The following is a 17803-nucleotide window of genomic DNA, read 5'->3' as shown; positions in this document are numbered from 1 at the left end:
AGAACCCGAGGCTCCTCGTGTTTGCTGGTTCCCATTAATAGGGGTACTTTGTCCTGCTAGAGGGTTGGTGTGGGCGGTTGTGTCCATCGATTTGTCTGGTGTTAAGTGTGTCTCGTGGGATGGCTCAGCTCAGCTCAGCTGTAGTCAGAACTGCCAGGCAGCTTCTTTGTTACTTTGAAGAGTCTGGGTATCAGGTGACAGTGGGTTGTGACTTTCCCTGTGCGTTGGTGCGTGAGGGCGGAGTCATGCTCCTGCACAGAAGCAATCTGTCATATTGCTGATTTTTTTTAATAATAATAAGCCTTATTATAAAATCTTGTAAAAGGTTCATACACAGAGATTGAGCAGGAAAACACCCATTTGGACAGAGGGCCTGTGTGACTGGGCTGGTGTTCTCCCATCTCCAGTGTACACCTTCATTTCCCTCAGCCTGTCTCTCTCTGGGGAAAAAGAATAATATCTATCCTGTTGGATTAAAGGACTTAATAAAAGTGAATTCCTTAGACAAGTGCCTGAAATATAGTGGATATCAGTAATCTCAGTCATTACTCCTTGTCTTCTGACTCTAAATTTTGAAATATAGAAATACTTTGAAAATATGTAAATTTTTATATAAAATGTATGTGTAATCTCAGAGTTTGTCCAGGGTGCTGAGGAGATGGTTCACTGGGTAAAAGCTCTGGGCATACAAATCTCGTGACCTGAGTTTAGTTCCCAAAGTAAAAGTTGGATGGGATGCTGTGTATCCGGGGCCTAGTGCTCCTGCAGTGAAAGGGAAGTAGAGACAGAATCTGCTGGGAGCTCACAGTGTGGGTAGCCTGGGATATGATGCTGCCTAGATGGTGGCAGAAACCACAAGCAAGTCCTCAACAAGGCGGGCGGAGAAACCAACTTCTAAAAGTTATTTGTACCCCCTGCCCCCAAGAGAAAAAAGTCGAAAACAAACCAACTCTACCACTACCAACAGAAAACTTGTCCAAGGCTAGTCAGTGCCTCATCTGAGCTGGAAGTCGTAGGCCATGAAGTCAGGGTGTCAGACTTGCAACTGGTAGCTGTGGGATTGGTTTTCATCTGTAAAGCAGGAATCCAAGTAGTACCCCGCCTACGTGACAAGACTACAGCAGACAAGACTACATGTAGGAGCTTGTAACTGTTGGCTCCTGTTGAGTTCCCATGCCACAAGCTAAAACTGTGGGCAAAGATTTTGTCAAACGAGGAGGAGCCTTGAAAATAGGTTCTAGGAGAACTGTGAAGACGTTATAGACACTGCATTGAAGTGATGTTCTCAGACGCTGTGCACTGAGGTGACTGTTCTCAGACGCTGTGCACTGAGGTGACCGTTCTCAGAAGCTGTGCACTGTTCTCATGCTGTGCACTGAGGTGACTGTTCTCAGACATTGCATTGAGGTGACCGTTCTCAAGTAAAAGACCACTTAACAATTGCACGTATGTATGGATAAATAATAATTGTTACAAACTTAGTTCATTGCTGTTCTGCTTTTTGCATCTTCGGTACTTTCTGTGTATATGATTATGAACATAAGTACAGTTACCAGCAGTTGTTTCTTTTTTGCATACATTAGAGGGCACCAGACCGCTGCCCAGGTAGGTCAAGGTTGAACTGTGAGTCCCTACAGTTCTGTTCTAAGGGACACTCCCTTGAGGCTCTTCTGTTATCTTCTGTGGCTCCATTTCCAGACCCTTTGCCACCTTTAATGGCATGCCTACAGTGCCCTGTGCATTTGACATACTGAGATGAGGTGGAATAACAAAGCATCTTCCATTCTTGGGGGTGCGGCTTAAACCCCACTGGCCCAGAATTACATTGCATAGTTTTGTTGTTTACTTATTCTTTGTTGTTTTGTTTGTTTATTGTCTTTTCTTTTTTTTGAGACAGGCTCAGGTAGACCAAACTGACCTCAAACAATGTATTTGAGGCTACCTTGAACTCCTGACCCTCCCTGCTCAAGCAGGGAGGGTGTAAGTGCTGAGCCTAGGGACCTGTACTGTGATCCCAGCTGCAATAGATGTTTTGATATTTATTTATTTATTGTTTATGCTTAAACTACAGTTAACTGATCTTTCTTGATTTTAGTTTTTTTTCTTCTTATTTTTTTAATTGAAAATGTGCTAGAGAGATGGCTTAGCAGAAGAGTGAGCTAATCCTCCAGAGGACCTGGACTCAGTTTCCCGCAGGAAGAATAACCTTTTGTGCCTCTGTGGGCATGAGGCATGCAAGTGGCGCACAGACAGTGTAGGCAAAACACCCATACACATAAAATAGTAAAATAAACTAAATGTAAATAAATAAGGGTTTAAAAAATTAAACTAAAAACTTAAAGATTTGTTTCATTTGGCTGAATAACAGTATGTGTACCATATATGTGCCTTGTGCCCATGGAACTCAGAAGAGGGTACCGTCCCCTGCAGCTGGAGTTACAGATGGTTGTGATCCACCATGTGATCACTGAGAACTCAACCCAGATCTCCTTGAAGAGTAAGAAGTGCTCGTAACTGCTGAGACATCTCTCTAGCCCTTGGCTGTACATCTTTTGTAAAGGTTACCTAGCAGAATTATCAAATGTCACTTACTATGTATGTGATCTATTTGATCTTTTGTGCCTATCCTGTCTCATTTAGTCTTTGTCACAGACCCCTTTTCGGCTCTTGGTCAAGGAGGTAAGTGCAGCAGGGGAATGACATTCTGGGGAGCAGGCCTCCTCTTCCAGTTAAAGGCCTCTAACACAGCTTGCTGTCTCCGTCTGGCTTCCATGGCTCACATCAGTGGGCCCTACTCTAGTGGCCGCTGCTGGGGTCTGACAGATGACAGGAAGTAGGGCCACCCCAAGAGGATACAGTACCACGTTGTCCGGTTTGCTTGCAGCAGCAGTGCTACAAGAACAACATAAAGACAAGAGGATGAGTTCATGAAAACATCGTTCCCTTCCTACGCATAGAAATAGAGGTTAGAGCTGGCAGCTCCATTCCTGTCCCAAGAATTCTTTTTTGAAGTAGAGGAATATTTTACTTATCCTTTTCAATTGATCCTGGACAAACTTGGGATCAAAACTGGGGCCCCTGATTCTTCCTACTGGCCGGGGTACAGAAACCAGTTTTGTTATTAAGTGGACCCATTGGGGATTCTGAAAATGCAGCTCAGTTTTGAAAATAAGAAATTTTGTTTTATGTATTTTGTTTTTAGTTGTTGAAAATAATGAGCTTCCCTTTACCTCTGTTTAAGTTATTGTTATTATTTTAAGATTCTAAATTAAGAATTTCTCTGACATTGTAACTAGCTGCCCTCTTCCATGGGTCACTCTTTGTCCCAGACTGTAATCATAGTATGGTATGGGGCCTTAGAGTAATATGAGTGGGATTAAGAAAGCAAGCAAGAGCTAGTCTCTAAGTGAGGTAGGACAGGAAGGTTCTAGAAGCACTTCTGGATGACCCACTTGGATAATTGTCAAATAAAGCTTCCCTGTGTCTGTCTTCCTTAACCTGAGTCCAGTTCTGAGCATTGTTCGTTGCTCAGCATTCACTGTCTGCTGTGAACTCTGGAGCCTCATGCCAATCCCTGTCCTCTGATGGCTCCCACTCGACTTGGGAGATAGATGCAGATTTCACTATGTGTTGGCACTCTGGGCACTGTGGACGAGACTCCTGGCGAGCCTAGGATATTGTAGGATTAGGGTGGCGTTTGGTACGCAGCATACCTAACTACTTGGTTGGGAAAAGCTTCCTCTAAGGGAAGGGAGCATGGCATCTGGGGTCTGCCAAGGGTGAAGATGTGCATGCAGGAGGACAGAGGCTGGGCACTGGCTATGCAGTTGAGGAGAAGCGAGGCCACATGAAAGGCATGGCAGAATGCAGCCAGCGTTGTTTCTGCTTACATAAATTGATTGTCTTTGGAATGCTAGAGATTCTAAAACAAACTAACAATAAATGGTGGCACGTAGTTTGCAGGTATATTCTTAGGGTTCCATTGACGAAGCACCCCAGTAGCTAATGTGAGCCTTGCTGTAGTTCAGCCAGTTATTCTGGGTCTGGGTTGCTTCTGACAGACATTATTGCAGCATCAGCCCCAGGCCCCAGAGCCTGGGCCAGGTCTCATTCCTTCAGGCATGTAGGGAAGCCAAAGAGTATTTTCTGTGCCTGCATCTGATGAGAATTAAGTTTATGTTTCTCACTGGCTCCCCTCTAAGTGGCTGCCAGTGGAGTCGGCAGTGGGCTGAACATGGCAGTTGTATGAGGAGTTAGAAGCTCTGCCAGGGAACACCAGGCACTTTCGCTTTATGTGGCTGCAGCTGTGACTATTACATGTGTGGATTTTTTTAAATGAGAGGATTGAGAACATGAAAAAGTTAATTCTCTTCTGAAAAATGCAGATGTTGGACCATTAGTAATTCTGCTTGTGCCTTTGTTAAAAAGGCAGCCGTGATAAAAGTCAGGTGTGAGTCAAGACAGTCTACGAATGTATGGTCAAATCTTGATTTCTGCTTTTGGTGCTGGAGCTTGAATCCAGAGCCTTGTGCATTCCAAGAATGTGCTGTGCTGCTGAACTACATCCCTAGTCCATGGCAAAAAAAAAAAAAGTTAGTTAGTTATCCAGCAGGTGTCTTCTGCACAGTAGGTGTCCAGCAGGTGTCTTCTGCATGTTAGGTATCCAGCAGGTGTCCAGCATGTGTCTTCTGCACAGTAGGTGTCTAGCAGGTGTCTTCTGCACGGTAGGTGTCCAGCAGGTGTCTTCTGCACGGTAGGTGTCCATAGGTGTCTTCTGCACGGTAGGTGTCCATAGGTGTCTTCTGCACGGTAGGTGTCCAGCAGGTGTCTTCTGCACGGTAGGTGTCCAGCAGGTGTCTTCTGCACGGTAGGTGTCCAGCAGGTGTCTTCTGCACGGTAGGTGTCCAGCAGGTGTCTTCTGCACGGTAGGTGTCCAGCAGGTGTCTTCTGCACGGTAGGTGTCTAGCAGGTGTCTTCTGCACGGTAGGTGTCCAGCAGGTGTCTTCTGTACGGTAGGTGACCAGCAGGTGTCTTCTGCACGGTAGGTGACTAGCCCCTTCACATCTGCTGGCCAGACAGATTGCCAGCCTGTTACAGGCTGCAGGACAAGCTGGATTCTAGAGGATATGCTGAGAAGAGCATCTCCGGATGATTCTTGGGCTGGTGACATGGTGTAGAAGGTAAAAATCCTTGCGGCAGCCTGACTGTCTGTGTTTGATCCTACACAAAAGTGGAAGGAGAGAGCCCCCTATTGAAAGTTGTTGTCTGACCTCCACTTGCACACCACAGTGCATGTGCATCTACACAGACATATACACGCAGAATACATAGCAGCAACAACAACAACAGAAGGACTCTTGGCCACACCTCAGATGGAGAAGCTGCTGCTTCTCTGCTCCGCTGCTTTCTCTCTTTCTGAAGAACAGGTGTAGAACTGAGACTCCCACTCCCATGTCAGACAAGCACCCTATCACGACACGACATCTTTCTGTATCTAGGTGGCTTCGGCTCTCCTACCTTTCCTGTGGGCTCTTCTTAGATGGTGGCCCCAAGCCACACAGGTAATATTGCCGTCTATAGCCCAAGCCACACAAGGTAGTATTGCCGTCCATAGCCCATGCCACACGTGCATGAGGTTGTATTTTCTGTCTTTTCAGTTCTTCTCAGGCTGTTTGTTTTCACAGTGGTTCAGGCGCTTGTTGACCATCATGATTTATCCCCACCACCTTTACTCATTGTTTGACCAAACTGAGTGAGTGTTAAGGGCTTTCATCTTTCTTTATGAAGTGGAAAGCTCTCGGATGCAATCGCTTCTGTAGTGGCTTGTGTGGTTTCCTAGGTGCCGAGTTCTGTGGCAACGTGATGTCTGTGTATTTTAGGACAGAGAGGAAGGCAAGAGAAGATGCGATCTTGTCAATGCGGGATGATGTGGTGGGAAACTTAACAGCCACAAACACTCAGTGATGGAGTCTAAGGAAATAGCGGTCATCTGTGAGTGAGATGTACTGTGTAATATGGAAAAGCCGTTGTTCAGCTTGTGCCAAACTGCTGAAGCCAGTACCTTCTGGAATTTCTAGTTCCCTCCTTGCTATATTATTGAAGAAAAATGCCTGATGAAGTCTCTTTAAGTGCCGGTGATAACTTTTGTGATTCCCACAGAGTTTGCTGAGTAGAGCAGAGGCATCTTTATGATATCTGATGCTCGGGGTCTGGGTACCAAGGATCATCTCATTACCCGAAACAGTGGATGTGCATCGGGAGAATGACTACACCTTTCCAGTGTGTTCTCTGGACATTCCTGCTCACGAGGCTTTCTTGATGTTATTGCTATGTTAAGATAGATAACGTTTTTACTGGAAGATTATCTTGGCCTAAGTCTGCCATCCTGGCTTAACTTATCTGTAGTCGCCTCAGCTGAGACTTGGACCCCAGTTGCCTTCATGATAGGGGAGAATATTACCGTACTCCTGCAGCTTTGCCCCGCCCCCCTGTGGAAGACCTTGATAATGACCTTACGTGTCTCTAGGCATCGTTATTCCCTGGGTGGGAATGGGAGGTGCATTGCCCCTGTTGAGAGCCACTGCAGGGCACCATTTCACTAAGCTAAAATCGTAAATGCCACAGAAATGGGAAGAACAGCAGACTGTGGCCACCCAGAAAACGCACTTGGTCAGCTGCATGAAGGTGATTCTTAAGGAAGAAAACTAATACAGGGGGAAAAGGGGGCCTTTGGAAGTGTTTTATGTGAAGGAATACCGTAGTCGTACATAGGTGTTCCTCTAGACTTGGCTGGATACTGCCTCTTATGTTTGCCGCCCTCCTCCAGAAACTGCTGCCAGGATTTTGTTGCTCGTTTTGCTAAGTTCTCACCACAGAGAACAGTTCCACATCACCATCTAGTGCTTTCTTGCTGAGCCCAAGTGTCAGTTCCTTTGAAGAGCTGAATTCTTGAAGGATGTGCTTTACCTTCTGCCCGTCACTCTGGCCTGGCCTCTGCGGGACAGCACTGTGTCCATCTTAGCCTCTCGTGTTGCCGTCCCTCGGTCTCTGCTAGTCAGTGGCGGTGTGTGCTGCTGTTGTCTCCCTGTGAGTTGTGGTCCCAGGCATCTGTCAGTCCGCGCTCTAGCCCATTTCTGCCACTTTGTAACCTTTAGGATGTCAGCTGACTTTTTATGGAAATAGTGGATTCCAAGCTGTTTACTTTGGTGATTGTTCTTCTTTGTGCTCACGATATCATAGTTCATTTTAGCTGTGGATATATAGAATTAGCCTGGTTGAGTGGCTGCACCCTCTGTCAGCTGTGGTGTTCTCTGTCCGTCATAGCTTGCATAGCTGTCACTGTCTGTTGCACAAACATGGCGTCATGCTTCCGAAATACAAATGTTCATCTTTTTCAAAATTTAACTTTGTTTGATTAACACATTCTGAGTGGTATGATTGTCAGTATAATGGCACCTTTGATCCTCTTCAGTTGAATAATTAGAAAAAATACCGGATACAGCAATTGGGAACAAAAATTTGTTTTCAAAATAGTATGTTTTTAATCCCGTGACTATAATTTTTAGCAGAGAAATACTAGTTCTAAATAAAATATGCTCTTATTAAACTGTATTACCATTGGAATTGCTCAGTTACATTGCGACCTCCTGAGTCTGTTGTAGGGTGAGTCATGTATCTTAGGAGCTAGTAGAGAAGTCTTCCCTTAGGGCGTGCTGAAGAGGAGGAAGTGGTTGTGATAATGAAACGAGAAGTGTGGGAACCTTTCTAGAGGAGCAGTAATAATTCAAGTACGAATTGACTTGAGCGGCGGGAGGAGAGCTGGTTTTCCTAGACTGTTAGTGCTGCCGAGTAGTGCTGGTGGCAGAGGCCTGAGAGGCCATTGCGATTGTCCGTGTCTTCCCGGTGCAATGCCTGTCTTCATCTCTGTGATTTCTTGTTCACTGTAGGAGGTGGAATCAGCTGAGGCTGCAGGAGAAAGAGCAGCGCCCGAAGCTGGATGATGACTCTGAGGAAAGTGACGCCGAATTCGATGAAGGCTTCAGAGTGCCAGGCTTCCTCTTCAAAAAGCTCTTTAAGTACGTGCCATTTGTTCTGTCCTTTGTGTTTGTCATCGAGCCGTTGTGTGCACATTAACACTCAGAAATTACACAGTAGTTACCTGTGGGCCCGTAAGGTACTTGCAGCAATTTATTGCAAATCCAGACACTGTCAAATGAAATTTTAGCCACATGCTGTTCATTAAAATTAGATGATAATAAATTGGCGGAGGTGCGCATGGGGTATGTTTGTAAACGATGAATCTGTGTGGACTTGTCTCAGCAGACTAAAAGCAACACATTTAAAAGCCTCTCCATCAAATTATGCTTTTGTTCTCAGTAATTTTAAGGTGCCAAACCGCTCATTGTAAATATTAGAGTAATTTCTTTAAGAATATTTGTTTATTAAAATCTCTAAGAGGAGTTTTATATATATTATAATCAAACCTTGGGGAGGATTTTACTTTTGGTTTTTCACTTCTTCGTGGAAATAAAAATTGTTGATTGTTTTCTGAGGATCTTGTATCATACCTACGGGTGTAATATTTTTGAGCTGACCAAATGTGCATCTAAATATTTTATGTGGATGTCTTTCTGCATAATGTCAAAAGATAAGACATAGACAACACCTCGAGTTTTAAGTTGCTGCTGGAAGCTGACTTAAGCTCCGTGTGTAAATGTTCAAGTGCCATGCCGACCCTCCAAGTGCCACATGCCAGATGCGTGCCTGCTTGCGTGGTCCGTACGGCAGAGCAGGACTCCCATATGGGTGTGAATGCCGAGGGATGTCTTCCATCTCCTCACTGCGGATTTAGTAATGCATGCTTTAGGAAGGCCTCCTTAGAGGTGCAGAGGAAGTCACGCACCGGGTAGCTTCTCTCTTTTCTGCACCAGCAGTTGTTCATAGAGCAGGATGCAAACTTCTGGGAGACGGGGAAGTTCAGTGTTCTTTATAGAGTCACTGTCGGCCACGCCCTTCACTTAGTAAGATACCTACTTAGAAAGGGCATGCTATCCCGTTTCCTCTCAGAGCTTTCGTATGCCTGGGGTGTGTGTTCACGACAAGCACTGAGCAGCATCACTAGGCAAGATCAAGACCTACAAATCATATTTACTTAGTTATCATGCCAGGGAGATGGAATGTAGGGCTTTGCTCATGGTGGTAAGTGCTCTACCACTCTCCCCCCCCCCCCGTGTTATAGTTTTATGTTATAAATTTAATTTCTCTTTGCATTAGGGGTGGAGGAGTAAGGAGTATCTATTTTATCCCATTAAACACAGAGTAAAGCCAGGTCCTCACTGAACTTAGATGGCTGGATGGCCTGACTTGATCAAGAGGATGAACCACATAGAAGGTCAATTCTACCTCTCTGATCATTTCTGCCAAGAAATCAGTTCACAGCCCAGAAGGGCAAAGTGTTTGTTTATTGCTACTCCCCAATGAAAATTAACTGTAGAAAGATAAGTAAAGACTCTTATTTATTGGCCACTCTTTTTATTTTCTCTGAAGTAATTGTTTATTTAGGAACAAGTAAAATAGTGTCCATATTGTACTGGCAAAAAGAAATACCTAAATTATAGGTTAAGCTGATTTAACAAGGACAGGCCTCTTTCGAATGTTTAGCGAATGATCTCATTCGTAACTGTCCTCAGGAGTCAGGTTGGATGTACAGTGTTGTATAAGTGTCAGATTTTCTTGCAAAGCGGTTTCACAGGCAAAAGAACCAAACTTCACTTTACTGAGTTGCTATAAGAGTCACTGTATTGGTTATTAACTTTATCATAGTTAATATAAATATGCGCTTGTTACTGTTAAATTTTTCTTAATTACATATTCCCAGAAAGTATTGTTTTGTATTTATAAAAAGAATTTAAAATACTTTATAAATGTTATTAGATTTTATATCTTCTATTGTAAGAAAAAGGAGGGCAAAGTGAATCCTTGTTTTTAAAAAGTTTATTTTATATGAATGGGTATTTTGCCTACTTTATATATGTGTATCATGTGCATGTAGTGCCCACAGAGGCCAGAGGAGGGCGCCAGCTGTCTTGGAACTGGAATTACAGCCAGTTGTGAGCTGCTGTGTAGGTGCTGGAAGCCAAACCGGACAGTAAGTGCTCCTAACTGCTGAGCCAGCTCTCCAGCCCGAGTGCCACCATTTTTTTGTGATTAAGTTTTAGCCAAGCCAGTTTACTTTAAAGTTGTGGCTATATTTTTATTCTATTTGCTACACTCAGTGGAACTGAGTCAGTGGGGTATAGTTACACCCCAGGGAGCCAGGAAGCACAGTTTTCAGTTTAAGTGCTGTTTTCTGCAAGATAATGTTTAACTTCTAAATGTCAGTTTTGAAAGTTTGCCCAGTAAATGTATTCATCTGTATAATTTAACAGCCTTACGACAAACTTCAATTTGTTTTGACCTTACCTTCTACCAAACTGGTAACTGCAATCTTGGGTTAGTGTGGCAATGCCAACATCCAACAATTATCTGTGGTTGTTTCTGATGCTTTGGTCCCACGGGGATCAGAGTTCAGTGATTTCCTTACTGTATAGTAATTTAAAAGACAGTTTAACTTTCTAAGGAGTAAATTTTATATGCTTCTCAAAGATTTTGGAAACTAGATTCCATGCTCTGCTGGCATTTTAACGGTGTGGTTGTTTTATAGCATTTACTGTTCAGACTGTAAAGCCATGAAACTAAGGGTGTTTACTACTTCCGGTGGAGCCAGAGCCCAGGCCTTTCATTCCTCAGCCATCACACAGCCCTGCTGACTAGGGTGGTGGGTGCTTCTCTGTTATCAACGAGTATTTTTCAACTGAAATCTGAGGCGCTGTTTATGGTGTGGTACCTTACCCAGTCTGCACAATCCTTGCTGTTGAGATGCAGCCCTGGGGTGTCTTATGAGTATTTCTTACATTACTTCTGTAGGACTTCACCCGTATTTGTAAAGATGTCATTCTGTACCCTGTGAAAACCCTTGGAGTGTAAGGGTAGGAGATATCCAAACACCAGGCCCACTGTTGCGGATTCTTTAGGGGTCAGTGTCCAGTTCACTTCCGGATTCTTGTTGAGAGACACCAGACTGATAAATAGTTCTGTCATCATTCCCCAGTTGCTGATTTCCAGTTCTTCCCACTTTGATTAAATTTGGGCCCTAGGGAAGAAGAGTGTTGGCTGGCTCTGTGTTGGGGGGATTGATTTCAGGCGGTCACAAGGAGGTCCAGGGCTTGCTTGGAGCTGCTCCCATGGCTTCTCTGCTTTGGTAGGAGAAGGCCAATGGCTAGAATCCAGCCATTCTGGAGCTTGAGTGCAAACCGCAGTCTATTTTGTTTTGTTTTCGTTATTTTTAATTTTTATTCTTTTGAGATGGGGTATCATGTAGCTCAGGGTGGCCTCAAACTTGGAACCTCCTTCCTTGGCCTCCCTTGTGTTGGGATTATAGGTGTGTAGAGCTAGTTCAGGCACCAGGTTGTCTTCAAGTCAGGGCTAGCCTTGACACACTTGACATGTTGGGCCAAATAATTTTCCGTAGGGACTGACCACAGCACTGGAGAATGAATAGCGTCTCCGACTCTTGGCCATTAAGTCTTAATTGTTCTTTTCCACTCGAAAAATAAAATGGCTGTAGACATTGCCAAGTGCCCCCAGGGAGCAAATCAGGGCTACTATGCTGGATTATTTCCGAAGTGGGATCACTTTGGAGTCCTACAATTCTGGGTTTCAGTTTCGCTTGTTTGTGTGTCATGCCCTCTTCTCTGCTGTCCCCTCTCCTGTCCTCCTCCTCCTCTCCCCTTTTTCTCCTCTCTTAGCCCCTCCTTTCCTGAGCCTTTGCTTCCTGCCTGTAAATTATGCCACTGACCCCTGTGTCTGTTGATTGTGAGGTCCTGTCCAGACCACCTGGTCCAGAGACTCCTGCCAATGGGTTTCTTGAGTGGGAGCTGTTGTTCTCTAGGGCATGCCGTGCTTTTATGGAACTTGTCTTTCTCCTCAATTTAATCAGTCTTATTTTTGTACTGCATTGGGTTTTGGTTTTGAATCCTTTTCTCCAAAGTGCATATGCAATATAATTACTATGACTAGCCAAACTAATAAGCAGGGAACATCCCAGAGTCTTCCTTATGCTGTGTGTAGTGGCGTGACCGCCTAGAGTCGTGCTGTTAAAGCTGCCTCACACAATACTCAGGGCACAGCTACTGAAAGGAGCGGCACCCCAGGAACCGAGGCCCACAGCCAGATGACTTACTTGCTCTCTGTGCGTCTGTCAACAATCTTCACACCCTCCCTTCTTCCTTTCCTTCTTTCAAGACAGACCTGGTGGAACTCTTGGAATTCTCCTCCTTAGCCTCCCCTGTGCTGAGATTATAGACTGATGCTACCACACCTGGCTCAGGATTTTAGTAGGCGGAGCAGATACAAACAGAATTGTGGGGCAGTAATTTAGCCTCCTGACTTTTAGGGGTAGCGCTGTGGCCATGCGGTTTTCTTTGGATGGGGTTGTACTTTGGCTTTGTCATAAGTGGGTTCTGCTTTAAGTCATTTACCATGGCATATAGTTTCCATCCCATCTTTCAATATCAGGTCATCAACAAACAGAAAACCTTAGAGTTGATAGAGTTGAATGTTTGATTGATAAAGAAAGGAAGATACCAGCTACATATTTTTCTTTTTTCTTTTGAGAGGGAGAGGTGAGGAAGATACTGTTTCTTTATATTTTGCATTCCTTATTTAAAAATTTAATAGCCCCCAATCTTGTATCTTCTATAAACTCCTTGAATCAGTTTGTGCTTTGAAGTACTGGCGACCTCCTACACTGTTTGGCCTTATAAAGGGTTCTTCTTCACAGCTGTGAATCGTGCAGCAGAGGCATCTGTTAGACACTAATTTTAAGAGCAGCCCTATTACTCATACTTGTTTATGACCTTAACATTTAACTTAATTTTCCCTATAAAAGGATAATATGTCTACAAAGTGACTTTACAACTGTGTTAGCTGTAAATTGTGGTGTTCTCGGCCCTGCTTTTTTGATGCTATTTAAAGTATCACTTCTTTTTGTAGAAAAAACTTATGGAACTTTATGTACTTAGAATATTTAATATTCTTATTTTTCCAAAAGTAAATTAAAGCTGGTAAGTTTATACATGTTTATCAAGCCGTATTTAATGTTGTAAAAGACATAAAATAGTCCTTAATTACCCCATCTACCAGTTTAATTAGAAATGTGTTAACATTCTATAACAAAAAATTACGATTTTTTTATGCCTAAGTGATCAAAAATGTATGACCTTATAAATATAATAATCATATAAAACACGCATCCGGTATGTTTCTCTGACTGGTACTAGAACCTAACGAATGATTAATTCATGAGTACTTTCTGTTACAATCTGTATCACCCACCATTTGCCATTTTCTCTTTTCTTGTTGGTGTTTGTTGTTGTAGGTATCAGCAGACAGGTGTTAGGTGGCTGTGGGAATTGCACTGCCAGCAGGCAGGAGGAATTCTGGGAGACGAAATGGGATTGGGCAAGACCATCCAGATAATTGCCTTCTTGGCAGGTCTGAGCTACAGCAAGATCAGGACTCGCGGTTCAAATTACAGGCAAGTGCTCCTCTGCAGACTGTCAGTCTGTGGAGCTCAATTAATATTTCATCAGATGTATTGCTGTGGAGGAGGGGCTTGTGAATTATTGATGACATTTCAATTACAATATTCCTTTAATTCTTTTAGTGGGGGACATCAAAGGAAAAATTTTACGAGACAATGGAGCTGTAGGGCAGGAGAAATTAAACATGTAACACTTGTAATGAATTCCAGGCGTTGATGCTTCATTTTGCAGATGGGCCCCACTAGATATTTTGGGTCAATACGATGTCTAAGGTTAGCTCTTGCAAATGGATTGTTTACAAACTCAATTATGTTAATATCAATAGTTTACACAATATGGAATTTTAAATTAGACATAATACCTTTAGTCCCATTTATTAAATTTTACATTAAAATATTTGTTCTGGCAGAAGACCAGGTGAGCATTACAGTAAGTACGAGTCTGCTCCTGGGCAGAGTTGGAGCTCAGAAGAAACCGTTCTCTGTGGTTTCCTTCAGAGCCTGTGTGTGATAGCATTTAGAGCAGGCTCACGCTTCTGGAGTGAAGTTTCTCATCCTCCCCATATGGTTTAGACTCCGCCCCCAAGGTCAGCGCCTCCGTGACTTCCATGGAGTGTAGGGAGCAAGTTCAGTCTTTGTCTGCTTATTGTCTAATAAACTGTTAAAGCACTAGAATTGTGAGGAAATTGATGTTTAATCTGTTTGGAGGTGGCGCTGAATGTTTGTACTTGCAATAAAGAGCTATGAGGATAGCCTTGTGGAAGTTGTAAATTAGCTTCGTGGAAACCTATATTGTTAAAATGTTGCTAGATAAATAACATAGGATGTTTCATCTTGGACACAGATAAACTAAGAGCCCTATCTTTCTTTCTTTGGTAGGTTTATCTAATGAGTAGCAATGATGGGTGTGTGTCCTATAATTTGAGGCAGTCATTATGTACAGTCTGGAATTGTCTTTGAAACAGTGTTGATGTGTTCAAAGTCCACAACTGCAGAACCTTTGCCCACATTCTAAGGCACTGTCACAAAAACATGCAGTAGAGAGTATACGTGGACCATAAGCTCCTGACTAAAGGCTGTTATTGAGCCTCCAAAGCATCCTGGCTTGCTTTTATTTGTTACTCTTTTTACAAATGTTTTACTCTTTTGCTCAGTTAGCAGGGCAACACTTCTTGTGAGGGGTGTTGTTTCAAGTTTTCAGATTTTTAAAAAAATATTTATTTTTAGTGTGCTAGCGTGTGCATGTGCCTTTGTGTCTGTGTTGGGGGTGTGCGCGTATGATTGTAGGTGCCTGTGTGTCTGTGTTGGTGTGTGTGCGCATATGACTGCAGGTGCCTGTGTGTCTGTGTTGGTGTGTGTGCACATATGACTGCAGGTGCCTGTGTGTCTGTGTTGGGGGTGTGCACATATGACTGCAGGTGCCTGTGTGTCTGTGTTGGGGGTGTGCACATATGACTGCAGGTGCCTGTGTGTCTGTGTTGGGGGTGTGCGCATATGACTGTAGGTGCCTGTGTGTCTGTGTTGGGGGTGTGTGCATATGACTGTAGGTGCCAGTGTGTCTGTGTTGTTGTGTGTGCATATGACTGTAGGTGCCTGTGTGTCTGTGTTGTTGTGTGTGCATATGACTGTAGGTGCCTGTGTGTCTGTGTTGTTGTGTGTGCATATGACTGTAGGTGCCTGTGTGTCTGTGTTGTTGTGTGTGCATATGACTGCAGGTGCCTGTGTGTCTGTGTTGGGGGTGTGTGCATATGACTGTAGGTGCCTGTGTGTCTGTGTTGGGGGTGTGTGCATATGACTGTAGGTGCCTGTGAAGTCCAGAAGAGGGTGTTGCGTCTGCTGGAACTGGAGCCATAGGAGATTGTGAGTCATGCCAGTGGGTGCTGGAAACTGAACTTAGGTCCTCTGTAAAAGCAATGTGTGCTTTTAACCACTGAGCCATCTCAACCCCTAGATACTTTTGAAAGCCCCCTGTAGAAGGAGGCTTTAGAACTTTAAAAACCAAACACCATATTGTTGTTATAGGGAAGTTGTATTGAAGCAGAAAAATTTCTGTAGCTATCAGAACACTTCTTTAGATGTAGGATAGATTTGCCTATGAAAACATTCCAGCCCCAAAGTCAGCTGGAAATGGGTGTCTAAGCTTTTCCTCTGTGACCGTCATTTCTCATTTAAAGATTACTTCCTCTGTGCAGTCAGGCTTGCTCTCTGCCACCCTTGAGAGTTCTGGTAGTTCGGATCCTGATGTTCCTAGGACTCTCTCTCCTCATATGACTTCTGCAGTTTTCTCTTGTCCCCATTTCTTTCTTTTCCTCCTGCCCTATTGTGTGGAGTCTTAACGTCCCGGGCGTGGGAATCCTCAACTCATCCCTGCAGTGTAGTTTTGATCTAAAAATTAAAACATGTTCTCTTGAGTGGTGGCAGTCCTACGAGGAGTGAAGTTAGGGCTTGTAATGAGCATCAGCTGCAATCAATTAACTATCAATGCTCACATTCTCTTTTCATAATGAAATAGTGTGGCACATTGGACCAGCGCCCGGGCTGTCTTTATTAAAATAGTATTGGTGAAACCGGGTTCTGAGAATGTGGCACATCACCCAGACCACAGGACCAACTGAGGAGGGGGCGCTGAGGAGCTCCATGGGGAGTCATGGTGGAAAGTGTCTCTGTACTAGGTGAACTTGAGTCTTAAAGAAAAATAGCCCTTAAAGCGACAGGGACGTCTTTGTAATCTGATATTGCCTTGTTGTTGACTGTGTACCTTTTTTTTTTAAATTCTTGCAAGAATTTAAATGAAGTTGGAGTCCTCATTGGAAGTAGTTACCTAATTTTAAGGTCTGTGAACATTGTGAAACCGCAGGTCTCTGTGATATCAAGAACCTTGTGGTAAATGCAGTTTGTTCTGTTAATTTATGTTTTGATAGAGGTTGAACAGCTGCTTTTAGAGGAGGAAGAAGCATATTACATGAATGAATAAGTGAGTGCTGGCAGCTGTGTTTCCAGATCCCAGTGGATACACTGACTTTACTTGACCATTATCATAGGGATGGGTCCCCTGAATTTTATAATGGAAAAATGTAAACGATTTGCCTCTCACATTTTTCAGTTAATACTTGACTTGGTTGTCATTTAATTAATTTCTGATGAAGAGTTAATGTCCAAAAACAGCTAATGAACTTTGGAAGGCAAACATTACAATTTGTAATTCCTAGTAAGTTCTAGGCCATAACCAGTAGGCTTCCCACTCATAAGTTGAAGTGACTATGGAGCTATTGACTTGTCCTAAATTCAGTAAGTAATCAATGGTAATCAAAGATGAAAGGAGCTATAGTATGTTTGGTAATTGATGCTAATCACTCTAGTACATTTAGCCAATTCGCGTCATCTTGCTGGTATTGAGGCTGGGAAAGTGGTTCACTCGCCTGTTAATGGGTTTGATTGCCAAATGGGTTTGTGGTCCGGGAATAGCCTGCCTCAGCTGTGGGATTTCAACTCTGCATGAGAACCTTCTGTTATTCTAACAGGGGGAAATGATAGAAATTAAAGGACACTGTAATGCCAGGCTATAGATCAGCTGGGATTAAATAGTAGTCTTAGTGAGTGTATATTTCATCGGCATAGCAATTCATAGAAGGTATATTATAAAGGAGAGAAAAATGCGTACAGCCTGAAAAAGTGTGCACACGCGCATGCACACACATACACACACAATCACACTTACTTGAAGGTGAGTTTCTTTTAGACTACTTTAGATAGCTGTTGATTGGCTGTTTCCTAATCCCTGCCAAGTATGTCTCCATGGCAGCTCCTTTTTGTTCTCACTGGAGGATATGAAGAAGCCGGCACATTTAATCCTTTTAAGAAGGAATACTATCATGGAAGGGGCCAGGGCAGAGCCCTGCTCTCCCCAAGGAGAGTAAGAGACAACTGTCTGGGCCCTGCCTTTGGTGGGAAGGGTTGAGTTTGTTATGACTTCTGGATTCTCTGTTCCCACACTGAGGGTCATAGAGCAGGCAGTGAAGGACTCGTAAGTGGACAGAGCCTTCTGTCATGTTGGAGTACAGGGGTAGAGCTTGTAGTCAGAGTTGGCCAGGATCTTACTTTTCCACTAGACCCATTTTCTTTCAGTTACATAGATAATTTTTAAAATTTCAAGTTCTGTGT

The 17803-nt window shown here is 43.6% G+C and overlaps 1 protein-coding gene across 4 annotated transcripts in view; it reads left to right on the top strand.

Annotated features, from left to right (window-relative positions):
• Ercc6 (ERCC excision repair 6, chromatin remodeling factor) overlaps positions 1-17803 on the top strand; it is a 71140-nt gene that overhangs the window by 24157 nt on the left and 29180 nt on the right. For all 4 annotated transcript variants that reach the window (XM_050140584.1, XM_050140583.1, XM_050140582.1 and 1 more), the window contains 2 exons: positions 7947-8075; positions 13478-13636. In XM_050140584.1, coding sequence (XP_049996541.1) covers positions 7947-8075; positions 13478-13636 — 288 coding nt within the window. The remainder of the gene's footprint in view (positions 1-7946; positions 8076-13477; positions 13637-17803) is intronic.

This window comes from Alexandromys fortis, unplaced genomic scaffold (genome assembly GCF_014885135.2).
Source record: "Alexandromys fortis isolate MF-2015 unplaced genomic scaffold, M_Fortis_MF-2015_v1.1 scaffold_46, whole genome shotgun sequence".
NCBI lineage: Eukaryota > Metazoa > Chordata > Mammalia > Rodentia > Cricetidae > Alexandromys > Alexandromys fortis.
This window is presented reverse-complemented; position numbering and strand designations above follow the sequence as displayed.